At 50.9% G+C, this 23,464-nt stretch overlaps 5 protein-coding genes across 5 annotated transcripts; all 5 read left to right on the top strand.

Moving 5' to 3' along the window:
- Positions 1–824: 824 nt before the first annotated feature.
- On the top strand, positions 825–3,294 carry LOC148838238 (zona pellucida sperm-binding protein 3-like). Its single transcript, XM_088910579.1, has 9 exons — positions 825–1,211; positions 1,287–1,405; positions 1,494–1,597; positions 1,828–2,005; positions 2,080–2,197; positions 2,278–2,363; positions 2,438–2,550; positions 2,909–3,043; positions 3,161–3,294. Exons 1-9 carry the CDS (start codon positions 825–827, stop codon positions 3,292–3,294), a joined length of 1,374 nt encoding a protein of 457 aa, XP_088766705.1.
- Positions 3,295–5,730: 2,436 nt separating this feature from the next.
- Positions 5,731–7,695, top strand: LOC148838237 (zona pellucida sperm-binding protein 4-like). The gene is made up of 9 exons (XM_088910588.1): positions 5,731–5,944; positions 6,027–6,214; positions 6,294–6,391; positions 6,467–6,594; positions 6,673–6,862; positions 6,947–7,094; positions 7,176–7,254; positions 7,362–7,487; positions 7,565–7,695. Exons 1-9 carry the CDS (start codon positions 5,731–5,733, stop codon positions 7,693–7,695), a joined length of 1,302 nt encoding a protein of 433 aa, XP_088766714.1.
- Positions 7,696–9,923: 2,228 nt separating this feature from the next.
- On the top strand, positions 9,924–12,393 carry LOC148838236 (zona pellucida sperm-binding protein 3-like). The gene is made up of 9 exons (XM_088910575.1): positions 9,924–10,310; positions 10,386–10,504; positions 10,593–10,696; positions 10,927–11,104; positions 11,179–11,296; positions 11,377–11,462; positions 11,537–11,649; positions 12,008–12,142; positions 12,260–12,393. The coding sequence occupies exons 1-9, from the start codon at positions 9,924–9,926 to the stop codon at positions 12,391–12,393; spliced, it is 1,374 nt and encodes a 457-aa protein (XP_088766701.1).
- Positions 12,394–14,843: 2,450 nt separating this feature from the next.
- LOC148838235 (zona pellucida sperm-binding protein 4-like) lies at positions 14,844–16,808 on the top strand. Its single transcript, XM_088910587.1, has 9 exons — positions 14,844–15,057; positions 15,140–15,327; positions 15,407–15,504; positions 15,580–15,707; positions 15,786–15,975; positions 16,060–16,207; positions 16,289–16,367; positions 16,475–16,600; positions 16,678–16,808. Exons 1-9 carry the CDS (start codon positions 14,844–14,846, stop codon positions 16,806–16,808), a joined length of 1,302 nt encoding a protein of 433 aa, XP_088766713.1.
- Positions 16,809–19,037: 2,229 nt separating this feature from the next.
- LOC148838234 (zona pellucida sperm-binding protein 3-like) lies at positions 19,038–21,507 on the top strand. Its single transcript, XM_088910574.1, has 9 exons — positions 19,038–19,424; positions 19,500–19,618; positions 19,707–19,810; positions 20,041–20,218; positions 20,293–20,410; positions 20,491–20,576; positions 20,651–20,763; positions 21,122–21,256; positions 21,374–21,507. Exons 1-9 carry the CDS (start codon positions 19,038–19,040, stop codon positions 21,505–21,507), a joined length of 1,374 nt encoding a protein of 457 aa, XP_088766700.1.
- The last annotated feature ends 1,957 nt before the right edge of the window (positions 21,508–23,464 follow it).

The following is a 23,464-nucleotide window of genomic DNA, read 5'->3' as shown; positions in this document are numbered from 1 at the left end:
TGCCGAATGTCGAAATTCAAACTTATTTTCCTAATGTGTGCGATTTCAGCCCGCAGGCACAGAGTACACGTGTTCTCTCGTCTGTCTGCAGCTCCTTCATTAGCGCCAACATCCCAGGCTTCTCCCTGCTTACGCGACACTGTCTCATTCGCTCTCTGATGCTCTAATGCAGCGGGTTTGTCTCGGCAACACGACTAATCAGTTCATTGATCTGAAATCACACGTGTAGCGCAAATTAAGACGTAATTTGAGTGGATTTAGGATTCATGTTAAACGAAATGTAAGATAAAAAAACTACACATTGAAAGGCCTGCCTGCATTTTCTATAATTTCATAATGCCCTATGTGATTTAACACTAAGGCAAAAACACATTTGACTAAGAATACGTTATCAGCAGCGATTTAGTCCTAGCCTGAGGTGGACTGGATTTTGCTGTAGTTTTACATTTTTATTTTCTCAAAATCCTCAAGAAAGGTTACGAAGTGCACCCCCTGGACGTCTTCACAGCCAGCACTGGGACGACATGATGCCATTTAAGGTAGAAATTGGATCATAATGCGTAATTACAACAGAACGCACTGACTCAGCCGGAGAAAATGGAAACATTAAATAAAAGAATACGTAAAACATCACCGGTCCTATTGTTTCATGATCGCTGCTCTGATCTTCCCCGACTCCCGCGCTCTATCCGGGCTCCTCAGTACGAGCGGACACTGAGTTTGTTCGCGTGAGAATCTGCTTTCTCTGTCGGCAAACCTGAACCTCATTAAGAGAGAATATCTCTGTGCCTTTAAAAAGACGTACTTCGCAAACAGTAGGTATCATGGATTCGTTCTCTGTGGGAAACAAAATGTGGGTTTCGGGCATTTCTCTCTTCAGCGTCTTGGTGTTCTTTTGTTGCGGCGTTTTCTGTGACGCCGCTACATGGCGCTCAGCTCCCGGACGGCGAACCGGTATCACGCACAAGGGGGCTGTGTTCTACAAAACTCCTTGGTTTCCACAGCAGGATACGCCGCTCGGGCGGGCTGTGTCGGTAGCGTGCGGGGAGAGTCAAATCGTGGTGCAAGTCAGGAGAGACCTGTTCGGTACCGGTCAGCTGATCAACTCCTCGGACGTCAGTCTGGGAGACTGTGCGGCCACAAGGCAAGACGACGCGGCGCAGGTCCTGATCTTCGAGTCCGAGCTGCAGGCGTGTCGTAGTTCGCTGACGGTAGGGTGTCCGGCTTTGACATTCTAGCTTCGTATTTTAGTGGTGTGCCGGCTTCACCTGTCGCTTCTCTCCCAGAGCGCGCCAGAGGAGCTAGTGTACAGCTTCTCTCTCAGCTACACCCCGCGGGCGATTGCCAACACCCCCATCGTGAGAACTAATGGCGCCGTTGTCGGTATTGAGTGTCGCTACATGAGGTGAGGGAGGCATCTGCTGTCCTGCAGGGTCCACGGAGCTCCAGGGCTGAATAAGGACCGTGTCACTCTGCCGGAGTCTCTTTCCCAGGTTTTACAATGTGAGCAGCAGCGCCCTGAAGCCCACCTGGGTCCCCTACACTTCCACCAAGTCTGCGGAGGATGTCCTGGATTTCTCCCTGGTGCTCATGGCTGGTATGTGCTCCTGTAGGGAGAGGTGCAGCAAGACTCCCTTTCGCACTGGGGATGTCTGCTAGAGAAGATTGCTTTGTTGAATTGGCTTGACTGGGGGTCTATGAAGGCTTGCTCCCAGTAACTGGAGCTCTTTGAAGGGATCTGTATTTGGGAGACGTTCATCTGGTTCTCTGCTATTTTCCTGCTGGACCTATTCGTCGCCATGAGTAATGGCTCCTCTCCAATGCTAGATGACTGGAGCTCCCCAAGGACCTCCAACGTGTTCTACCTGGGGGACGTCCTGAATATTGAAGCCTCCGTCGGCCAGGCCGACCACCAGCCCCTCCGGCTCTTTGTGGACAGCTGTGTGGCCACCCTGGTGCCTGACCAGACCTCTACCCCCAGATATGCCTTCATTGAGAATCACGGGTGAGTCCTGTGCCTTCTGATGGAGGAACTGCTGTGCAGACGGTGCACTTGCAATGACCTCCCCTCTCCCCCAGGTGCCTGACTGATGCCAGAACAACCGGCTCCAGTTCTCAGTTCATGCCAAGACCCCAGGACAGCAAGCTGAGGATGGAGCTGGATGCCTTCAGGTTCTATCAAGATGCCAGGAGCTCAGTGAGTGTCTTCCTGTGGCCTCTGGGCTGTGAGGAGGTTTAGCTGCAGTGGAGCCTCTGACTGAAGGTGTGCTGTTCCAGATCTACATCACCTGCCTTCTGAAGGTGACTGCTGCTTCCCAGAGTGTGGACTCCCTGAACAAGGCCTGCTACACTACTGGGAATGTGTAAGTGAGGAGGAGGGTGTTGGCTGCAATGTGCTCTGATGCGGGTGTCTGCAGTGATGCCTGTCCTGCTGTAGGTGGCGGTCTGTGGATGGGAGTGATCAGGTGTGCAGCTGCTGTGACTCCAGCTGTCCTACTACCAAATCCAGGCACTGGATGAGAATGAAGAGGGATCTGGGATCTAAAGAGGGTGAGACTCTCTCTTGCTTGTGGTTTCTCAAAATGAGGAGAGGGGCTTCTAGTTCTTGTAGATGCTAGTGTTCCACTCCAGTAGTATGAACATTGGTACATTGAGGGATTGTGAGCAGAAGTCTTCATAGAAAACCATGGCACTGTATGCTGTACACGATCCCTCCTGCTCTTATTCTTGGGGAATGTAGGCAAAATGTGGAAAAGCAACTGTTCTCTGGATTGCGACATGAAAAGGAGCGTTACAAAGGGTGTCCTTCCCTCCAACATGCTCCTTAAAAAATCCTGGTCAGGTTTATGTGAAAGTGAATGCTGTCTTCTGCAGCGCTGTAGGTTTTTCAATCCAGAATTCCTTCCAGTTGCAGCTGCTGAGTGGGAAGGCGATGCCACAGTTGGTCCTCTGTTTGTGCTGGGAGAGCAGGCTGTTGACAGCCCAGCAGAGGTGACAGGTCAGAGGTCTCAGCTGAGAGCACAGGAGGAAGGTGATGCAACAGGTAGAGGAAGCCTTTAGTACCCAACCTGTATACTGACTGGAGTCTCAGTGGGACTGAACTGGTCTAAAAGCATCTCTATGGTAGAGCAGTGTGAGCTAACCTGTCCTCTCTTTCCAGGAGTGTCTGCTGAGCCTGTGATCCTGGCTGCTCTGGGGGCAGTGGTGGGGCTGGTCTGTGTGGCTGTGCTGGGGACTGTCCTTTACAGGAGACTGCAGAGTAAATCCACTGAGCTGACTGTGATGGAGAAATAAAGGAGGGATTGGAAACTGTCTCTGTGTGATACTTGTTCCTTTGTTAAGCCAGTGCAATAGATCTTGACACCTGCTTAATGCGCTGACCTCTCATGTCCTCGCCATGCTAGCCCGTTCAGTGTCTTTGCCACAAGCACTGTGAGCAGAGGGCGAGCAATGCCTGGTGGGCTTGGGCTGTTACTGCACTGGCTCCAGTGGCTTTCAGCTAGTCTGACAGCCTTTCTTGTGCAGATGCTTAGCATTAAACTGCAGCTCCACTCTGTAGAGTAGATGCTATGGGTGGGGAGCTTCTCTGCAGCTGATGATGGCTGCTTCACTGTTCACTGCTGCTGTAGTACTCATGGGAGCAGCCTGGACTCCAGGCTGTTACACGTCCCTGACAGCAGCACATGGATGGCTGCTTTTTCTTCTAAGTCAGGTTCTAGGTGAGACAGCATCTTTTATGAACGTTAGAGGAGAGCCACAGGGCAGACACTTTCAGAGTGTTGCCATCTGAGGCTCTTGACTGTCACGGAGACGCCTGCTATGATTCTCCTTTCCTTCGGTTTTATGGAGTTACATGGTTAAAGGGATCTGACTTTTTTTACTTCGTTATGAGATGAAAATATTTTGTTACGACCACGGAGTTCAGTACCGAATGGAGCGGGCGTAGAAGTCGGAAAAAAGAGGTTAATCGGAAGCGGGGAAAGGTGTACACACACACACACAGGGCCAGGGATTACAGCGCTACACCTACACTAACGGACACGAAGGGAAGAGCCTGTTTCCAGCCTCCGTCCCACTATATACAGTACAGTCCCCTAGTCCCCAGCCCGCCTTGCGTGCGCATGGCTCTACAGTATTCTCAAACTAAGTGTGTGGGTTTTTCTAAACAGTATTGTTCTTAGGCTTTCGTTCTAATGCACAGTACAGTCTAAGACAAGAGCCTAAACAAAATTAGCTTGCATGAGCAGAAGAGATGTAAACGAAGGCTGAAAAACCGCCGCAAGATCCTCCAGCTTCCTCTCTGTTAGATCCATGTAACTAACAAACGGTAGACACGTAGACTATTCGACGTGTTCTTGCTAGAAGTTAGCAGATTCTCGTTTGCCGCAATTGTACACGGGCCGTGTGGCTAAATAAATCCCACCTGGCTAAAAATCGTCCCTACCCGCACAAACAAAAGCGTGAACGCACAGTTCAGCGATTATACGTAAGCGGCATTAAAACGCATTGCTTTCCGTGCGGCTTCTCCAGTATTTTACTAAATGGAGGTGTGAATTCAACCTGTAGCCGCTCTCCTCAGAGCTCAAGCGGATTAAAGCATACCTGAGGTCAACAACACAAGCACAGTTCTAGAACGTTTTCGATCAAACTTTCCCATCTTCACAGCTTTGCTGATCTCGCCTCCCTTGTTACTGATGGCACTTGATTTAAGCGTTTCACCTTCATCATTATTTCTGCTATTGCTTTCCACAAAGGTTTCAGTGCAGTACTTTTTAAGTTATGATTTGCTATCATTTTGACGAAGCAGAGGTCCTATTTGTTAAGAATTCTCACAAATCAAGGTCAGTGTACAGGCGAAGGTTCAAACAGGAGCTCCCAGGGTACTGTGGACTAGGCAGGCTCGGAGTCAAAGAAAGAAACTAGGTGGAGGCAGGAAAACAGGCTGACAGTAAGAACACGGCTCAGTACAAGGCACTCAGGAGGCTGAGGCAAGACTTCGCCAAAAAACCGAGGCTTAGACAGGCTTTATATAACTTTTAAAACGTTTCGAGGGTGTGGCAAATGAGGTGATGACAGGTAGCACCCAATCACAAACCGGGGAACAGATATATCATTTTGTACTTTCCATTTATGTGTATATGGTCAAAACGTGATCTCAGATCACCAGCTTGCTCTTAATTTTTCCTGTGCCGAATCCCGGCAAAACATTTGAAACATTTCGAAACTGTGACGCAATGAAGTCGCGTTCGGCCTAGTCACGCGCCTTTTCATACGGACTTCGGAGCAGTGTACAGTATGGTAACGCTCTGCTCCAAATGAATCGAAGCCGTTTCGAGTCTGACATCACTACTATTTCGTCTTTCTTTTAAACCAGCAAGAGCAAATGATTCCTGGCTCAAACATCCAAATATATTAGCAGCCCAATGATGTGCAATTTTAAGCAGTGCTGATTTTAATTGGATTTCAAAATCACCGCTGAGGTTCTGTTTCCTCACTTGTTAACACATCACGGATGAAGACAATTCTTAAGAATGACGCTGGAGAGAACCAGCAGAGCGATCTGCGCACCTGGACTCAATTCCTGACCCTGGAGACGCGCAGAGCGTCTGAGCTCCTCGTGCGCCCGCTTCAGCCTGCTGCTGTCCAATCGCCGAGCTCAGCCGATCAGCGCGCAGAGAGAACTTAAGGCGCTGAGCGCGGCTTTCCTCTAGTTCCTCTCCGAGTTCCGCCATGGAGAAGTCTGGGGTCAGTGGGAAAGTGTGGAGTCTGTGTGCCTTGCTTTTTGTGTTGCTGGATGTGGCTCTAGCCCAGAATCAGAAATGTCTGGTGAGCGATAATGACAAGGTGGTGTGTGGAGACCCGACCATCACGAGAGCCGACTGTGAAGCAGGAAACTGTTGCTTTGATCAGACAAGCCAGAGGCGCTGCTACTATGGGAATGACGGTGGGTTTGTGTAACCTGCGCATTTCGGAGCAGGATTCCTTTTTTTATACTGGGACTGAATCCAGCCTTTGTATCCCCTCAGTGACTGTGCAGTGCACCAGGGATGGTCAGTTCGTGGTTGTGGTGTCCAGGAATGCCACCAGCCCTCCGCTGAGCCTGGACTCGGTCAGTCTGCTGGGGGGTGGCAGTGCAGCCTGTGGCCCTGTTGGCACCACTGCTGGCTTTGCCATGTTCAAGTTCCCAGTCAGTGCCTGTGGCACCAGGATGAGGGTGAGTTGCAGCCAGTGTCTTGTTCCCAGAGCGCCAGCGTGTGCAGGCTGTGCCCGTCATGTCCCCACCCCTCTTCCAGGTGGAGGCTGGTGCTGTAGTGTATGAGAACCTGATGAACTCCAGCTTCGAGGTGAGGCCGGGACCTGATGGCTCCATCACGAGGGACAGTGCCTACAGGTGGGCAGGTTGCCTTCTCCTTCCTCGGCTCCCCTCGGCCTGTGCCAGTTCCTGATGGCCGGCTTCTTCCTGCAGGCTGTTCTTCCAGTGCAAGTATGCAGATGATGAGCTGGTTCCTCTGCAGGCAGTGGTCTATACGGTCTCTCCACCCCCTCCAGCAGTGTCCCCAGGACCTCTCCGTGTGGAGCTCCAACTGGCGAGAGGTACCTCTGCTGAGCCTTCAGCTCTGCTCGGCTGCCCTGCAGGGTGAAATAGTGCTAAAGCTCCCTCCTCCTCCTCAGGAGAGCAGTATGACTCCTACTACAGCGAGGGTGACTACCCTGTGACCAAGGTCCTGCAGGATCCTGTGTATGTGGAGGTTCACATCTTGCAGAGGACAGATCCCAATATTGTCCTGACGCTGGGAGACTGCTGGGCCACTTCCACCCCAAGCCCTCTGAGCCAGCCCCAGTGGAGCCTCCTGGTTGCTGGGTAACCTGTCCTCTGTAGCTCTTGCTGGATTCCCCACTGCTGACCCCTGCTGGCAGAGCTCTCACCCTGCTCCTCCTGTTGCAGGTGCCCATACAGAGATGACAACTACCAGACCACTCTGATCCCTGTGGGCGGCTCCTCAGGGCTGCTGTACCCAACGCACTACCAGCGCTTCATGGTCCGGATGTTCACTTTTGTGGACCCTGCCTCCCAGCTCCCCCTGAAGGAGACGGTAAGGAGCCGCGGCTGGGAGGCACCAGCTTGATGCCCGAGGGCAGCTGACCTTCTCTCAGCCCTGCTCTGCTCTCTCCAGGTCTACATCCACTGCAGTGCAGCGGTGTGCCAGCCTACTGCTACTGACCGCTGTGTCCCAACCTGCATCAGCAGGAGGAGTGAGTACCTGTCGCATGTCGGCTCCAGTGCTCCAGCTGAGGGGTAGCTGTTGGCTGCTGAATCCTGGTCGTCAGTCCTCCCAGCAGTTCTTCTGTTCCTCTTCCAGGAAGGGCTGTTGCTGCAGCACGCGGGGGCTCCTCCAAAGACACTGCAGTGGTCTCTAGTGGAGAAGTGATCCTGACTGCCTCTGAGCTCCCAGCCCAGGGTGAAGCGCATCGGCTCTGGTCTGAAGGTGAGAGGCTCCACTGTGTGAGCGGTGTTGGCGTGTTGCTCTGGCTGTGTACTGACTGCTGCCTGCTCTCTCCTCAGTGCCCCAGGTCTTCAGCTATGGTTTGCTGGCAGTAGCTGCCTCCACTGTGCTTGTGGTCTCTGCTCTGCTGCTGGTAGCTGTGTGGAGATTCAGACCTTGTACACAGAACAAAGCTGTAACTGGAGCATAATAAAGGGAGAAGTGAACTCTGGTCCTCCTCAGCCTTTTTCCTTTTTACTTTCTTAAAGATTGTATAAGACGCTTACAGCTGCGTTCTTTCTAGACGGAATGGTGGCAAAAACGCTGCTTAACAGATCAATGTAATGATTATTGCAGCAAGAGCACTTTTTGCATATACTGGCTTTTCTGCATCCAGCTCTGAAACCTCTTCCAGAACCACAGTCTGCTCCCTCTCCTTCATCTCGGTAATCTGACCGCTGAGGAAGGTAATTAATAGTGCAGGTGCTGCTTGGAGTCGTGGGCAGCGCTGTTCCCCTTGCAGCGACTGTAGGGGAGCCGATTTCGTACCTCCACTTACTGCGGCAGTACTGCCTGCTCCTCACACAGGCCCAACGTCATGCAATCCAGGAAGTGGCTTTAGAGCGGAATAATCTGTGGTCTTGGCTTCTGTTCTCTGAAGAGAAATGGAAGTGGCGGGATTGGACTTGGGGTACCTGGGAGGTCATTTGGGAGACACTGGTCCATACTTGATGATAAAAATAAAATCAGGTTTTTCACTCAAAAACACCAACATTCATGATCACCTAAATGACATGATTTCAAGGGGGGTTAGTGACGGGTGTAAAATGTCTGGGATCAGTGATCAATCATGCAGTTGAATATTGCAATCGGCGCAGTTTATTGGCATCGCAAGAATTTTGAGCAATATTTGCCTCTACTACAATTGGAGAAACTTTTAATCCTGTTAAAAGCTAGGAGAGAAACCTTTGACAACTTGGGGATTTTTGACCAATCTCAATTCCCCACGTGATTCGGAAGCCCTCGTCTGAAAGAAAAATGAGGCATTAACTTTAAAAGATTAAACCCTGCTGAACGTGCAAGAAGACTGACCTCTTTCAAATTGTATTTTGAACCACCAGTGTATGTGGTAATTATTCTGAAGTAATACTTCAATTATTAATTATTTACTTCCACTTGTATAGCGCTTTTCTGGTAATGTGGACTCCCCTCCACCACCTGGAGGATGCGACGGCAGCCATAGTGCGCCAGAACGCTCACCACACCAGCTCTCAGGGGGGAGAAGATTCACAGATGGGGATTATTAGGAGGCCATGATTCTTTTAGAGAGACGCCCTGGGATTTTTAATGACCACAGAGAGTCAGGACCTCGGTTTTACGTCTCAGCCGAAGGACGGCGCCTGTTTACAGTCTAGTGTCCCCATCACTATACTGGGGTATTAGGACCCACATGGACCACAGGGTTAGCGCCCCCTGCTGGCCCCACTAACTCCTCTTCTGGCAGAAACCTTAGTTGTTCCCAGGAGCTCTCCCATCCAGGTACTGACCAGGCTCACACCTGCTCAGCTTTAGTGGGCTGCCAGTTGTGAGCTGCAGATGAAATGGCTGCTGGCTGTGCCGAATGTCGAAATTCAAACTTATTTTCCTAATGTGTGCGATTTCAGCCCGCAGGCACAGAGTACACGTGTTCTCTCGTCTGTCTGCAGCTCCTTCATTAGCGCCAACATCCCAGGCTTCTCCCTGCTTACGCGACACTGTCTCATTCGCTCTCTGATGCTCTAATGCAGCGGGTTTGTCTCGGCAACACGACTAATCAGTTCATTGATCTGAAATCACACGTGTAGCGCAAATTAAGACGTAATTTGAGTGGATTTAGGATTCATGTTAAACGAAATGTAAGATAAAAAAACTACACATTGAAAGGCCTGCCTGCATTTTCTATAATTTCATAATGCCCTATGTGATTTAACACTAAGGCAAAAACACATTTGACTAAGAATACGTTATCAGCAGCGATTTAGTCCTAGCCTGAGGTGGACTGGATTTTGCTGTAGTTTTACATTTTTATTTTCTCAAAATCCTCAAGAAAGGTTACGAAGTGCACCCCCTGGACGTCTTCACAGCCAGCACTGGGACGACATGATGCCATTTAAGGTAGAAATTGGATCATAATGCGTAATTACAACAGAACGCACTGACTCAGCCGGAGAAAATGGAAACATTAAATAAAAGAATACGTAAAACATCACCGGTCCTATTGTTTCATGATCGCTGCTCTGATCTTCCCCGACTCCCGCGCTCTATCCGGGCTCCTCAGTACGAGCGGACACTGAGTTTGTTCGCGTGAGAATCTGCTTTCTCTGTCGGCAAACCTGAACCTCATTAAGAGAGAATATCTCTGTGCCTTTAAAAAGACGTACTTCGCAAACAGTAGGTATCATGGATTCGTTCTCTGTGGGAAACAAAATGTGGGTTTCGGGCATTTCTCTCTTCAGCGTCTTGGTGTTCTTTTGTTGCGGCGTTTTCTGTGACGCCGCTACATGGCGCTCAGCTCCCGGACGGCGAACCGGTATCACGCACAAGGGGGCTGTGTTCTACAAAACTCCTTGGTTTCCACAGCAGGATACGCCGCTCGGGCGGGCTGTGTCGGTAGCGTGCGGGGAGAGTCAAATCGTGGTGCAAGTCAGGAGAGACCTGTTCGGTACCGGTCAGCTGATCAACTCCTCGGACGTCAGTCTGGGAGACTGTGCGGCCACAAGGCAAGACGACGCGGCGCAGGTCCTGATCTTCGAGTCCGAGCTGCAGGCGTGTCGTAGTTCGCTGACGGTAGGGTGTCCGGCTTTGACATTCTAGCTTCGTATTTTAGTGGTGTGCCGGCTTCACCTGTCGCTTCTCTCCCAGAGCGCGCCAGAGGAGCTAGTGTACAGCTTCTCTCTCAGCTACACCCCGCGGGCGATTGCCAACACCCCCATCGTGAGAACTAATGGCGCCGTTGTCGGTATTGAGTGTCGCTACATGAGGTGAGGGAGGCATCTGCTGTCCTGCAGGGTCCACGGAGCTCCAGGGCTGAATAAGGACCGTGTCACTCTGCCGGAGTCTCTTTCCCAGGTTTTACAATGTGAGCAGCAGCGCCCTGAAGCCCACCTGGGTCCCCTACACTTCCACCAAGTCTGCGGAGGATGTCCTGGATTTCTCCCTGGTGCTCATGGCTGGTATGTGCTCCTGTAGGGAGAGGTGCAGCAAGACTCCCTTTCGCACTGGGGATGTCTGCTAGAGAAGATTGCTTTGTTGAATTGGCTTGACTGGGGGTCTATGAAGGCTTGCTCCCAGTAACCGGAGCTCTTTGAAGGGATCTGTATTTGGGAGACGTTCATCTGGTTCTCTGCTATTTTCCTGCTGGACCTATTCGTCGCCATGAGTAATGGCTCCTCTCCAATGCTAGATGACTGGAGCTCCCCAAGGACCTCCAACGTGTTCTACCTGGGGGACGTCCTGAATATTGAAGCCTCCGTCAGCCAGGCCGACCACCAGCCCCTCCGGCTCTTTGTGGACAGCTGTGTGGCCACCCTGGTGCCTGACCAGACCTCTACCCCCAGATATGCCTTCATTGAGAATCACGGGTGAGTCCTGTGCCTTCTGATGGAGGAACTGCTGTGCAGACGGTGCACTTGCAATGACCTCCCCTCTCCCCCAGGTGCCTGACTGATGCCAGAACAACCGGCTCCAGTTCTCAGTTCATGCCAAGACCCCAGGACAGCAAGCTGAGGATGGAGCTGGATGCCTTCAGGTTCTATCAAGATGCCAGGAGCTCAGTGAGTGTCTTCCTGTGGCCTCTGGGCTGTGAGGAGGTTTAGCTGCAGTGGAGCCTCTGACTGAAGGTGTGCTGTTCCAGATCTACATCACCTGCCTTCTGAAGGTGACTGCTGCTTCCCAGAGTGTGGACTCCCTGAACAAGGCCTGCTACACTACTGGGAATGTGTAAGTGAGGAGGAGGGTGTTGGCTGCAATGTGCTCTGATGCGGGTGTCTGCAGTGATGCCTGTCCTGCTGTAGGTGGCGGTCTGTGGATGGGAGTGATCAGGTGTGCAGCTGCTGTGACTCCAGCTGTCCTACTACCAAATCCAGGCACTGGATGAGAATGAAGAGGGATCTGGGATCTAAAGAGGGTGAGACTCTCTCTTGCTTGTGGTTTCTCAAAATGAGGAGAGGGGCTTCTAGTTCTTGTAGATGCTAGTGTTCCACTCCAGTAGTATGAACATTGGTACATTGAGGGATTGTGAGCAGAAGTCTTCATAGAAAACCATGGCACTGTATGCTGTACACGATCCCTCCTGCTCTTATTCTTGGGGAATGTAGGCAAAATGTGGAAAAGCAACTGTTCTCTGGATTGCGACATGAAAAGGAGCGTTACAAAGGGTGTCCTTCCCTCCAACATGCTCCTTAAAAAATCCTGGTCAGGTTTATGTGAAAGTGAATGCTGTCTTCTGCAGCGCTGTAGGTTTTTCAATCCAGAATTCCTTCCAGTTGCAGCTGCTGAGTGGGAAGGCGATGCCACAGTTGGTCCTCTGTTTGTGCTGGGAGAGCAGGCTGTTGACAGCCCAGCAGAGGTGACAGGTCAGAGGTCTCAGCTGAGAGCACAGGAGGAAGGTGATGCAACAGGTAGAGGAAGCCTTTAGTACCCAACCTGTATACTGACTGGAGTCTCAGTGGGACTGAACTGGTCTAAAAGCATCTCTATGGTAGAGCAGTGTGAGCTAACCTGTCCTCTCTTTCCAGGAGTGTCTGCTGAGCCTGTGATCCTGGCTGCTCTGGGGGCAGTGGTGGGGCTGGTCTGTGTGGCTGTGCTGGGGACTGTCCTTTACAGGAGACTGCAGAGTAAATCCACTGAGCTGACTGTGATGGAGAAATAAAGGAGGGATTGGAAACTGTCTCTGTGTGATACTTGTTCCTTTGTTAAGCCAGTGCAATAGATCTTGACACCTGCTTAATGCGCTGACCTCTCATGTCCTCGCCATGCTAGCCCGTTCAGTGTCTTTGCCACAAGCACTGTGAGCAGAGGGCGAGCAATGCCTGGTGGGCTTGGGCTGTTACTGCACTGGCTCCAGTGGCTTTCAGCTAGTCTGACAGCCTTTCTTGTGCAGATGCTTAGCATTAAACTGCAGCTCCACTCTGTAGAGTAGATGCTATGGGTGGGGAGCTTCTCTGCAGCTGATGATGGCTGCTTCACTGTTCACTGCTGCTGTAGTACTCATGGGAGCAGCCTGGACTCCAGGCTGTTACACGTCCCTGACAGCAGCACATGGATGGCTGCTTTTTCTTCTAAGTCAGGTTCTAGGTGAGACAGCATCTTTTATGAACGTTAGAGGAGAGCCACAGGGCAGACACTTTCAGAGTGTTGCCATCTGAGGCTCTTGACTGTCACGGAGACGCCTGCTATGATTCTCCTTTCCTTCGGTTTTATGGAGTTACATGGTTAAAGGGATCTGACTTTTTTTACTTCGTTATGAGATGAAAATATTTTGTTACGACCACGGAGTTCAGTACCGAATGGAGCGGGCGTAGAAGTCGGAAAAAAGAGGTTAATCGGAAGCGGGGAAAGGTGTGTACACACACACACACACACACACACACAGGGCCAGGGATTACAGCGCTACACCTACACTAACGGACACGAAGGGAAGAGCCTGTTTCCAGCCTCCGTCCCACTATATACAGTACAGTCCCCTAGTCCCCAGCCCGCCTTGCGTGCGCATGGCTCTACAGTATTCTCAAACTAAGTGTGTGGGTTTTTCTAAACAGTATTGTTCTTAGGCTTTCGTTCTAATGCACAGTACAGTCTAAGACAAGAGCCTAAACAAAATTAGCTTGCATGAGCAGAAGAGATGTAAACGAAGGCTGAAAAACCGCCGCAAGATCCTCCAGCTTCCTCTCTGTTAGATCCATGTAACTAACAAACGGTAGACACGTAGACTATTCGACGTGTTCTTGCTAGAAGTTAGCAGATTCTCGTTTGCCGCAATTGTACACGGGCCGTGTGGCTAAATAAATCCCACCTGGCTAAAAATCGTCCCTACCCGCACAAACAAAAGCGTGAACGCACAGTTCAGCGATTATACGTAAGCGGCATTAAAACGCATTGCTTTCCGTGCGGCTTCTCCAGTATTTTACTAAATGGAGGTGTGAATTCAACCTGTAGCCGCTCTCCTCAGAGCTCAAGCGGATTAAAGCATACCTGAGGTCAACAACACAAGCACAGTTCTAGAACGTTTTCGATCAAACTTTCCCATCTTCACAGCTTTGCTGATCTCGCCTCCCTTGTTACTGATGGCACTTGATTTAAGCGTTTCACCTTCATCATTATTTCTGCTATTGCTTTCCACAAAGGTTTCAGTGCAGTACTTTTTAAGTTATGATTTGCTATCATTTTGACGAAGCAGAGGTCCTATTTGTTAAGAATTCTCACAAATCAAGGTCAGTGTACAGGCGAAGGTTCAAACAGGAGCTCCCAGGGTACTGTGGACTAGGCAGGCTCGGAGTCAAAGAAAGAAACTAGGTGGAGGCAGGAAAACAGGCTGACAGTAAGAACACGGCTCAGTACAAGGCACTCAGGAGGCTGAGGCAAGACTTCGCCAAAAAACCGAGGCTTAGACAGGCTTTATATAACTTTTAAAACGTTTCGAGGGTGTGGCAAATGAGGTGATGACAGGTAGCACCCAATCACAAACCGGGGAACAGATATATCATTTTGTACTTTCCATTTATGTGTATATGGTCAAAACGTGATCTCAGATCACCAGCTTGCTCTTAATTTTTCCTGTGCCGAATCCCGGCAAAACATTTGAAACATTTCGAAACTGTGACGCAATGAAGTCGCGTTCGGCCTAGTCACGCGCCTTTTCATACGGACTTCGGAGCAGTGTACAGTATGGTAACGCTCTGCTCCAAATGAATCGAAGCCGTTTCGAGTCTGACATCACTACTATTTCGTCTTTCTTTTAAACCAGCAAGAGCAAATGATTCCTGGCTCAAACATCCAAATATATTAGCAGCCCAATGATGTGCAATTTTAAGCAGTGCTGATTTTAATTGGATTTCAAAATCACCGCTGAGGTTCTGTTTCCTCACTTGTTAACACATCACGGATGAAGACAATTCTTAAGAATGACGCTGGAGAGAACCAGCAGAGCGATCTGCGCACCTGGACTCAATTCCTGACCCTGGAGACGCGCAGAGCGTCTGAGCTCCTCGTGCGCCCGCTTCAGCCTGCTGCTGTCCAATCGCCGAGCTCAGCCGATCAGCGCGCAGAGAGAACTTAAGGCGCTGAGCGCGGCTTTCCTCTAGTTCCTCTCCGAGTTCCGCCATGGAGAAGTCTGGGGTCAGTGGGAAAGTGTGGAGTCTGTGTGCCTTGCTTTTTGTGTTGCTGGATGTGGCTCTAGCCCAGAATCAGAAATGTCTGGTGAGCGATAATGACAAGGTGGTGTGTGGAGACCCGACCATCACGAGAGCCGACTGTGAAGCAGGAAACTGTTGCTTTGATCAGACAAGCCAGAGGCGCTGCTACTATGGGAATGACGGTGGGTTTGTGTAACCTGCGCATTTCGGAGCAGGATTCCTTTTTTTATACTGGGACTGAATCCAGCCTTTGTATCCCCTCAGTGACTGTGCAGTGCACCAGGGATGGTCAGTTCGTGGTTGTGGTGTCCAGGAATGCCACCAGCCCTCCGCTGAGCCTGGACTCGGTCAGTCTGCTGGGGGGTGGCAGTGCAGCCTGTGGCCCTGTTGGCACCACTGCTGGCTTTGCCATGTTCAAGTTCCCAGTCAGTGCCTGTGGCACCAGGATGAGGGTGAGTTGCAGCCAGTGTCTTGTTCCCAGAGCGCCAGCGTGTGCAGGCTGTGCCCGTCATGTCCCCACCCCTCTTCCAGGTGGAGGCTGGTGCTGTAGTGTATGAGAACCTGATGAACTCCAGCTTCGAGGTGAGGCCGGGACCTGATGGCTCCATCACGAGGGACAGTGCCTACAGGTGGGCAGGTTGCCTTCTCCTTCCTCGGCTCCCCTCGGCCTGTGCCAGTTCCTGATGGCCGGCTTCTTCCTGCAGGCTGTTCTTCCAGTGCAAGTATGCAGATGATGAGCTGGTTCCTCTGCAGGCAGTGGTCTATACGGTCTCTCCACCCCCTCCAGCAGTGTCCCCAGGACCTCTCCGTGTGGAGCTCCAACTGGCGAGAGGTACCTCTGCTGAGCCTTCAGCTCTGCTCGGCTGCCCTGCAGGGTGAAATAGTGCTAAAGCTCCCTCCTCCTCCTCAGGAGAGCAGTATGACTCCTACTACAGTGAGGGTGACTACCCTGTGACCAAGGTCCTGCAGGATCCTGTGTATGTGGAGGTTCACATCTTGCAGAGGACAGATCCCAATATTGTCCTGACGCTGGGAGACTGCTGGGCCACTTCCACCCCAAGCCCTCTGAGCCAGCCCCAGTGGAGCCTCCTGGTTGCTGGGTAACCTGTCCTCTGTAGCTCTTGCTGGATTCCCCACTGCTGACCCCTGCTGGCAGAGCTCTCACCCTGCTCCTCCTGTTGCAGGTGCCCATACAGAGATGACAACTACCAGACCACTCTGATCCCTGTGGGCGGCTCCTCAGGGCTGCTGTACCCAACGCACTACCAGCGCTTCATGGTCCGGATGTTCACTTTTGTGGACCCTGCCTCCCAGCTCCCCCTGAAGGAGACGGTAAGGAGCCGCGGCTGGGAGGCACCAGCTTGATGCCCGAGGGCAGCTGACCTTCTCTCAGCCCTGCTCTGCTCTCTCCAGGTCTACATCCACTGCAGTGCAGCGGTGTGCCAGCCTACTGCTACTGACCGCTGTGTCCCAACCTGCATCAGCAGGAGGAGTGAGTACCTGTCGCATGTCGGCTCCAGTGCTCCAGCTGAGGGGTAGCTGTTGGCTGCTGAATCCTGGTCGTCAGTCCTCCCAGCAGTTCTTCTGTTCCTCTTCCAGGAAGGGCTGTTGCTGCAGCACGCGGGGGCTCCTCCAAAGACACTGCAGTGGTCTCTAGTGGAGAAGTGATCCTGACTGCCTCTGAGCTCCCAGCCCAGGGTGAAGCGCATCGGCTCTGGTCTGAAGGTGAGAGGCTCCACTGTGTGAGCGGTGTTGGCGTGTTGCTCTGGCTGTGTACTGACTGCTGCCTGCTCTCTCCTCAGTGCCCCAGGTCTTCAGCTATGGTTTGCTGGCAGTAGCTGCCTCCACTGTGCTTGTGGTCTCTGCTCTGCTGCTGGTAGCTGTGTGGAGATTCAGACCTTGTACACAGAACAAAGCTGTAACTGGAGCATAATAAAGGGAGAAGTGAACTCTGGTCCTCCTCAGCCTTTTTCCTTTTTACTTTCTTAAAGATTGTATAAGACGCTTACAGCTGCGTTCTTTCTAGACGGAATGGTGGCAAAAACGCTGCTTAACAGATCAATGTAATGATTATTGCAGCAAGAGCACTTTTTGCATATACTGGCTTTTCTGCATCCAGCTCTGAAACCTCTTCCAGAACCACAGTCTGCTCCCTCTCCTTCATCTCGGTAATCTGACCGCTGAGGAAGGTAATTAATAGTGCAGGTGCTGCTTGGAGTCGTGGGCAGCGCTGTTCCCCTTGCAGCGACTGTAGGGGAGCCGATTTCGTACCTCCACTTACTGCGGCAGTACTGCCTGCTCCTCACACAGGCCCAACGTCATGCAATCCAGGAAGTGGCTTTAGAGCGGAATAATCTGTGGGCTTGGCTTCTGTTCTCTGAAGAGAAATGGAAGTGGCGGGATTGGACTTGGGGTACCTGGGCGGTCATTTGGGAGACACTGGTCCATACTTGATGATAAAAATAAAATCAGGTTTTTCACTCAAAAACACCAACATTCATGATCACCTAAATGACATGATTTCAAGGGGGGTTAGTGACGGGTGTAAAATGTCTGGGATCAGTGATCAATCATGCAGTTGAATATTGCAATCGGCGCAGTTTATTGGCATCGCAAGAATTTTGAGCAATATTTGCCTCTACTACAATTGGAGAAACTTTTAATCCTGTTAAAAGCTAGGAGAGAAACCTTTGACAACTTGGGGATTTTTGACCACTCTCAATTCCCCACCTGATTCGGAAGCCCTCGTCTGAAAGAAAAATGAGGCATTAACTTTAAAAGATTAAACCCTGCTGAACGTGCAAGAAGACTGACCTCTTTCAAATTGTATTTTGAACCACCAGTGTATGTGGTAATTATTCTGAAGTAATACTTCAATTATTAATTATTTACTTCCACTTGTATAGCGCTTTTCTGGTAATGTGGACTCCCCTCCACCACCTGGAGGATGCGACGGCAGCCATAGTGCGCCAGAACGCTCACCACACCAGCTCTCAGGGGGGAGAAGATTCACAGATGGGGGATTATTAGGAGGCCATGATTCTTTTAGAGAGACGCCCTGGGATTTTTAATGACCACAGAGAGTCAGGACCTCGGTTTTACGTCTCAGCCGAAGGACGGCGCCTGTTTACAGTCTAGTGTCCCCATCACTATACTGGGGCATTAGGACCCACATGGACCACAGGGTTAGCGCCCCCTGCTGGCCCCACTAACTCCTCTTCTGGCAGAAACCTTAGTTGTTCCCAGGAGCTCTCCCATCCAGGTACTGACCAGGCTCACACCTGCTCAGCTTTAGTGGGCTGCCAGTTGTGAGCTGCAGATGAAATGGCTGCTGGCTGTGCCGAATGTCGAAATTCAAACTTATTTTCCTAATGTGTGCGATTTCAGCCCGCAGGCACAGAGTACACGTGTTCTCTCGTCTGTCTGCAGCTCCTTCATTAGCGCCAACATCCCAGGCTTCTCCCTGCTTACGCGACACTGTCTCATTCGCTCTCTGATGCTCTAATGCAGCGGGTTTGTCTCGGCAACACGACTAATCAGTTCATTGATCTGAAATCACACGTGTAGCGCAAATTAAGACGTAATTTGAGTGGATTTAGGATTCATGTTAAACGAAATGTAAGATAAAAAAACTACACATTGAAAGGCCTGCCTGCATTTTCTATAATTTCATAATGCCCTATGTGATTTAACACTAAGGCAAAAACACATTTGACTAAGAATACGTTATCAGCAGCGATTTAGTCCTAGCCTGAGGTGGACTGGATTTTGCTGTAGTTTTACATTTTTATTTTCTCAAAATCCTCAAGAAAGGTTACGAAGTGCACCCCCTGGACGTCTTCACAGCCAGCACTGGGACGACATGATGCCATTTAAGGTAGAAATTGGATCATAATGCGTAATTACAACAGAACGCACTGACTCAGCCGGAGAAAATGGAAACATTAAATAAAAGAATACGTAAAACATCACCGGTCCTATTGTTTCATGATCGCTGCTCTGATCTTCCCCGACTCCCGCGCTCTATCCGGGCTCCTCAGTACGAGCGGACACTGAGTTTGTTCGCGTGAGAATCTGCTTTCTCTGTCGGCAAACCTGAACCTCATTAAGAGAGAATATCTCTGTGCCTTTAAAAAGACGTACTTCGCAAACAGTAGGTATCATGGATTCGTTCTCTGTGGGAAACAAAATGTGGGTTTCGGGCATTTCTCTCTTCAGCGTCTTGGTGTTCTTTTGTTGCGGCGTTTTCTGTGACGCCGCTACATGGCGCTCAGCTCCCGGACGGCGAACCGGTATCACGCACAAGGGGGCTGTGTTCTACAAAACTCCTTGGTTTCCACAGCAGGATACGCCGCTCGGGCGGGCTGTGTCGGTAGCGTGCGGGGAGAGTCAAATCGTGGTGCAAGTCAGGAGAGACCTGTTCGGTACCGGTCAGCTGATCAACTCCTCGGACGTCAGTCTGGGAGACTGTGCGGCCACAAGGCAAGACGACGCGGCGCAGGTCCTGATCTTCGAGTCCGAGCTGCAGGCGTGTCGTAGTTCGCTGACGGTAGGGTGTCCGGCTTTGACATTCTAGCTTCGTATTTTAGTGGTGTGCCGGCTTCACCTGTCGCTTCTCTCCCAGAGCGCGCCAGAGGAGCTAGTGTACAGCTTCTCTCTCAGCTACACCCCGCGGGCGATTGCCAACACCCCCATCGTGAGAACTAATGGCGCCGTTGTCGGTATTGAGTGTCGCTACATGAGGTGAGGGAGGCATCTGCTGTCCTGCAGGGTCCACGGAGCTCCAGGGCTGAATAAGGACCGTGTCACTCTGCCGGAGTCTCTTTCCCAGGTTTTACAATGTGAGCAGCAGCGCCCTGAAGCCCACCTGGGTCCCCTACACTTCCACCAAGTCTGCGGAGGATGTCCTGGATTTCTCCCTGGTGCTCATGGCTGGTATGTGCTCCTGTAGGGAGAGGTGCAGCAAGACTCCCTTTCGCACTGGGGATGTCTGCTAGAGAAGATTGCTTTGTTGAATTGGCTTGACTGGGGGTCTATGAAGGCTTGCTCCCAGTAACCGGAGCTCTTTGAAGGGATCTGTATTTGGGAGACGTTCATCTGGTTCTCTGCTATTTTCCTGCTGGACCTATTCGTCGCCATGAGTAATGGCTCCTCTCCAATGCTAGATGACTGGAGCTCCCCAAGGACCTCCAACGTGTTCTACCTGGGGGACGTCCTGAATATTGAAGCCTCCGTCAGCCAGGCCGACCACCAGCCCCTCCGGCTCTTTGTGGACAGCTGTGTGGCCACCCTGGTGCCTGACCAGACCTCTACCCCCAGATATGCCTTCATTGAGAATCACGGGTGAGTCCTGTGCCTTCTGATGGAGGAACTGCTGTGCAGACGGTGCACTTGCAATGACCTCCCCTCTCCCCCAGGTGCCTGACTGATGCCAGAACAACCGGCTCCAGTTCTCAGTTCATGCCAAGACCCCAGGACAGCAAGCTGAGGATGGAGCTGGATGCCTTCAGGTTCTATCAAGATGCCAGGAGCTCAGTGAGTGTCTTCCTGTGGCCTCTGGGCTGTGAGGAGGTTTAGCTGCAGTGGAGCCTCTGACTGAAGGTGTGCTGTTCCAGATCTACATCACCTGCCTTCTGAAGGTGACTGCTGCTTCCCAGAGTGTGGACTCCCTGAACAAGGCCTGCTACACTACTGGGAATGTGTAAGTGAGGAGGAGGGTGTTGGCTGCAATGTGCTCTGATGCGGGTGTCTGCAGTGATGCCTGTCCTGCTGTAGGTGGCGGTCTGTGGATGGGAGTGATCAGGTGTGCAGCTGCTGTGACTCCAGCTGTCCTACTACCAAATCCAGGCACTGGATGAGAATGAAGAGGGATCTGGGATCTAAAGAGGGTGAGACTCTCTCTTGCTTGTGGTTTCTCAAAATGAGGAGAGGGGCTTCTAGTTCTTGTAGATGCTAGTGTTCCACTCCAGTAGTATGAACATTGGTACATTGAGGGATTGTGAGCAGAAGTCTTCATAGAAAACCATGGCACTGTATGCTGTACACGATCCCTCCTGCTCTTATTCTTGGGGAATGTAGGCAAAATGTGGAAAAGCAACTGTTCTCTGGATTGCGACATGAAAAGGAGCGTTACAAAGGGTGTCCTTCCCTCCAACATGCTCCTTAAAAAATCCTGGTCAGGTTTATGTGAAAGTGAATGCTGTCTTCTGCAGCGCTGTAGGTTTTTCAATCCAGAATTCCTTCCAGTTGCAGCTGCTGAGTGGGAAGGCGATGCCACAGTTGGTCCTCTGTTTGTGCTGGGAGAGCAGGCTGTTGACAGCCCAGCAGAGGTGAAAGGTCAGAGGTCTCAGCTGAGAGCACAGGAGGAAGGTGATGCAACAGGTAGAGGAAGCCTTTAGTACCCAACCTGTATACTGACTGGAGTCTCAGTGGGACTGAACTGGTCTAAAAGCATCTCTATGGTAGAGCAGTGTGAGCTAACCTGTCCTCTCTTTCCAGGAGTGTCTGCCGAGCCTGTGATCCTGGCTGCTCTGGGGGCAGTGGTGGGGCTGGTCTGTGTGGCTGTGCTGGGGACTGTCCTTTACAGGAGACTGCAGAGTAAATCCACTGAGCTGACTGTGATGGAGAAATAAAGGAGGGATTGGAAACTGTCTCTGTGTGATACTTGTTCCTTTGTTAAGCCAGTGCAATAGATCTTGACACCTGCTTAATGCGCTGACCTCTCATGTCCTCGCCATGCTAGCCCGTTCAGTGTCTTTGCCACAAGCACTGTGAGCAGAGGGCGAGCAATGCCTGGTGGGCTTGGGCTGTTACTGCACTGGCTCCAGTGGCTTTCAGCTAGTCTGACAGCCTTTCTTGTGCAGATGCTTAGCATTAAACTGCAGCTCCACTCTGTAGAGTAGATGCTATGGGTGGGGAGCTTCTCTGCAGCTGATGATGGCTGCTTCACTGTTCACTGCTGCTGTAGTACTCATGGGAGCAGCCTGGACTCCAGGCTGTTACACGTCCCTGACAGCAGCACATGGATGGCTGCTTTTTCTTCTAAGTCAGGTTCTAGGTGAGACAGCATCTTTTATGAACGTTAGAGGAGAGCCACAGGGCAGACACTTTCAGAGTGTTGCCATCTGAGGCTCTTGACTGTCACGGAGACGCCTGCTATGATTCTCCTTTCCTTCGGTTTTATGGAGTTACATGGTTAAAGGGATCTGACTTTTTTTACTTCGTTATGAGATGAAAATATTTTGTTACGACCACGGAGTTCAGTACCGAATGGAGCGGGCGTAGAAGTCGGAAAAAAGAGGTTAATCGGAAGCGGGGAAAGGTGTGTACACACACACACACACACAGGGCCAGGGATTACAGCGCTACACCTACACTAACGGACACGAAGGGAAGAGCCTGTTTCCAGCCTCCGTCCCACTATATACAGTACAGTCCCCTAGTCCCCAGCCCGCCTTGCGTGCGCATGGCTCTACAGTATTCTCAAACTAAGTGTGTGGGTTTTTCTAAACAGTATTGTTCTTAGGCTTTCGTTCTAATGCACAGTACAGTCTAAGACAAGAGCCTAAACAAAATTAGCTTGCATGAGCAGAAGAGATGTAAACGAAGGCTGAAAAACCGCCGCAAGATCCTCCAGCTTCCTCTCTGTTAGATCCATGTAACTAACAAACGGTAGACACGTAGACTATTCGACGTGTTCTTGCTAGAAGTTAGCAGATTCTCGTTTGCCGCAATTGTACACGGGCCGTGTGGCTAAATAAATCCCACCTGGCTAAAAATCGTCCCTACCCGCACAAACAAAAGCGTGAACGCACAGTTCAGCGATTATACGTAAGCGGCATTAAAACGCATTGCTTTCCGTGCGGCTTCTCCAGTATTTTACTAAATGGAGGTGTGAATTCAACCTGTAGCCGCTCTCCTCAGAGCTCAAGCGGATTAAAGCATACCTGAGGTCAACAACACAAGCACAGTTCTAGAACGTTTTCGATCAAACTTTCCCATCTTCACAGCTTTGCTGATCTCGCCTCCCTTGTTACTGATGGCACTTGATTTAAGCGTTTCACCTTCATCATTATTTCTGCTATTGCTTTCCACAAAGGTTTCAGTGCAGTACTTTTTAAGTTATGATTTGCTATCATTTTGACGAAGCAGAGGTCCTATTTGTTAAGAATTCTCACAAATCAAGGTCAGTGTACAGGCGAAGGTTCAAACAGGAGCTCCCAGGGTACTGTGGACTAGGCAGGCTCGGAGTCAAAGAAAGAAACTAGGTGGAGGCAGGAAAACAGGCTGACAGTAAGAACACGGCTCAGTACAAGGCACTCAGGAGGCTGAGGCAAGACTTCGCCAAAAAACCGAGGCTTAGACAGGCTTTATATAACTTTTAAAACGTTTCGAGGGTGTGGCAAATGAGGTGATGACAGGTAGCACCCAATCACAAACCGGGGAACAGATATATCATTTTGTACTTTCCATTTATGTGTATATGGTCAAAACGTGATCTCAGATCACCAGCTTGCTCTTAATTTTTCCTGTGCCGAATCCCGGCAAAACATTTGAAACATTTCGAAACTGTGACGCAATGAAGTCGCG

The sequence above is a fragment of the Atractosteus spatula genome, chromosome 3 (genome assembly GCF_055471065.1).
Source record: "Atractosteus spatula isolate fAtrSpa1 chromosome 3, fAtrSpa1.hap1, whole genome shotgun sequence".
In the NCBI taxonomy this organism is placed as follows: domain Eukaryota; kingdom Metazoa; phylum Chordata; class Actinopteri; order Semionotiformes; family Lepisosteidae; genus Atractosteus; species Atractosteus spatula.
The sequence above is the reverse complement of the archived record's forward strand: the minus strand, read 5'-3'. Positions and strand labels throughout refer to the sequence as shown.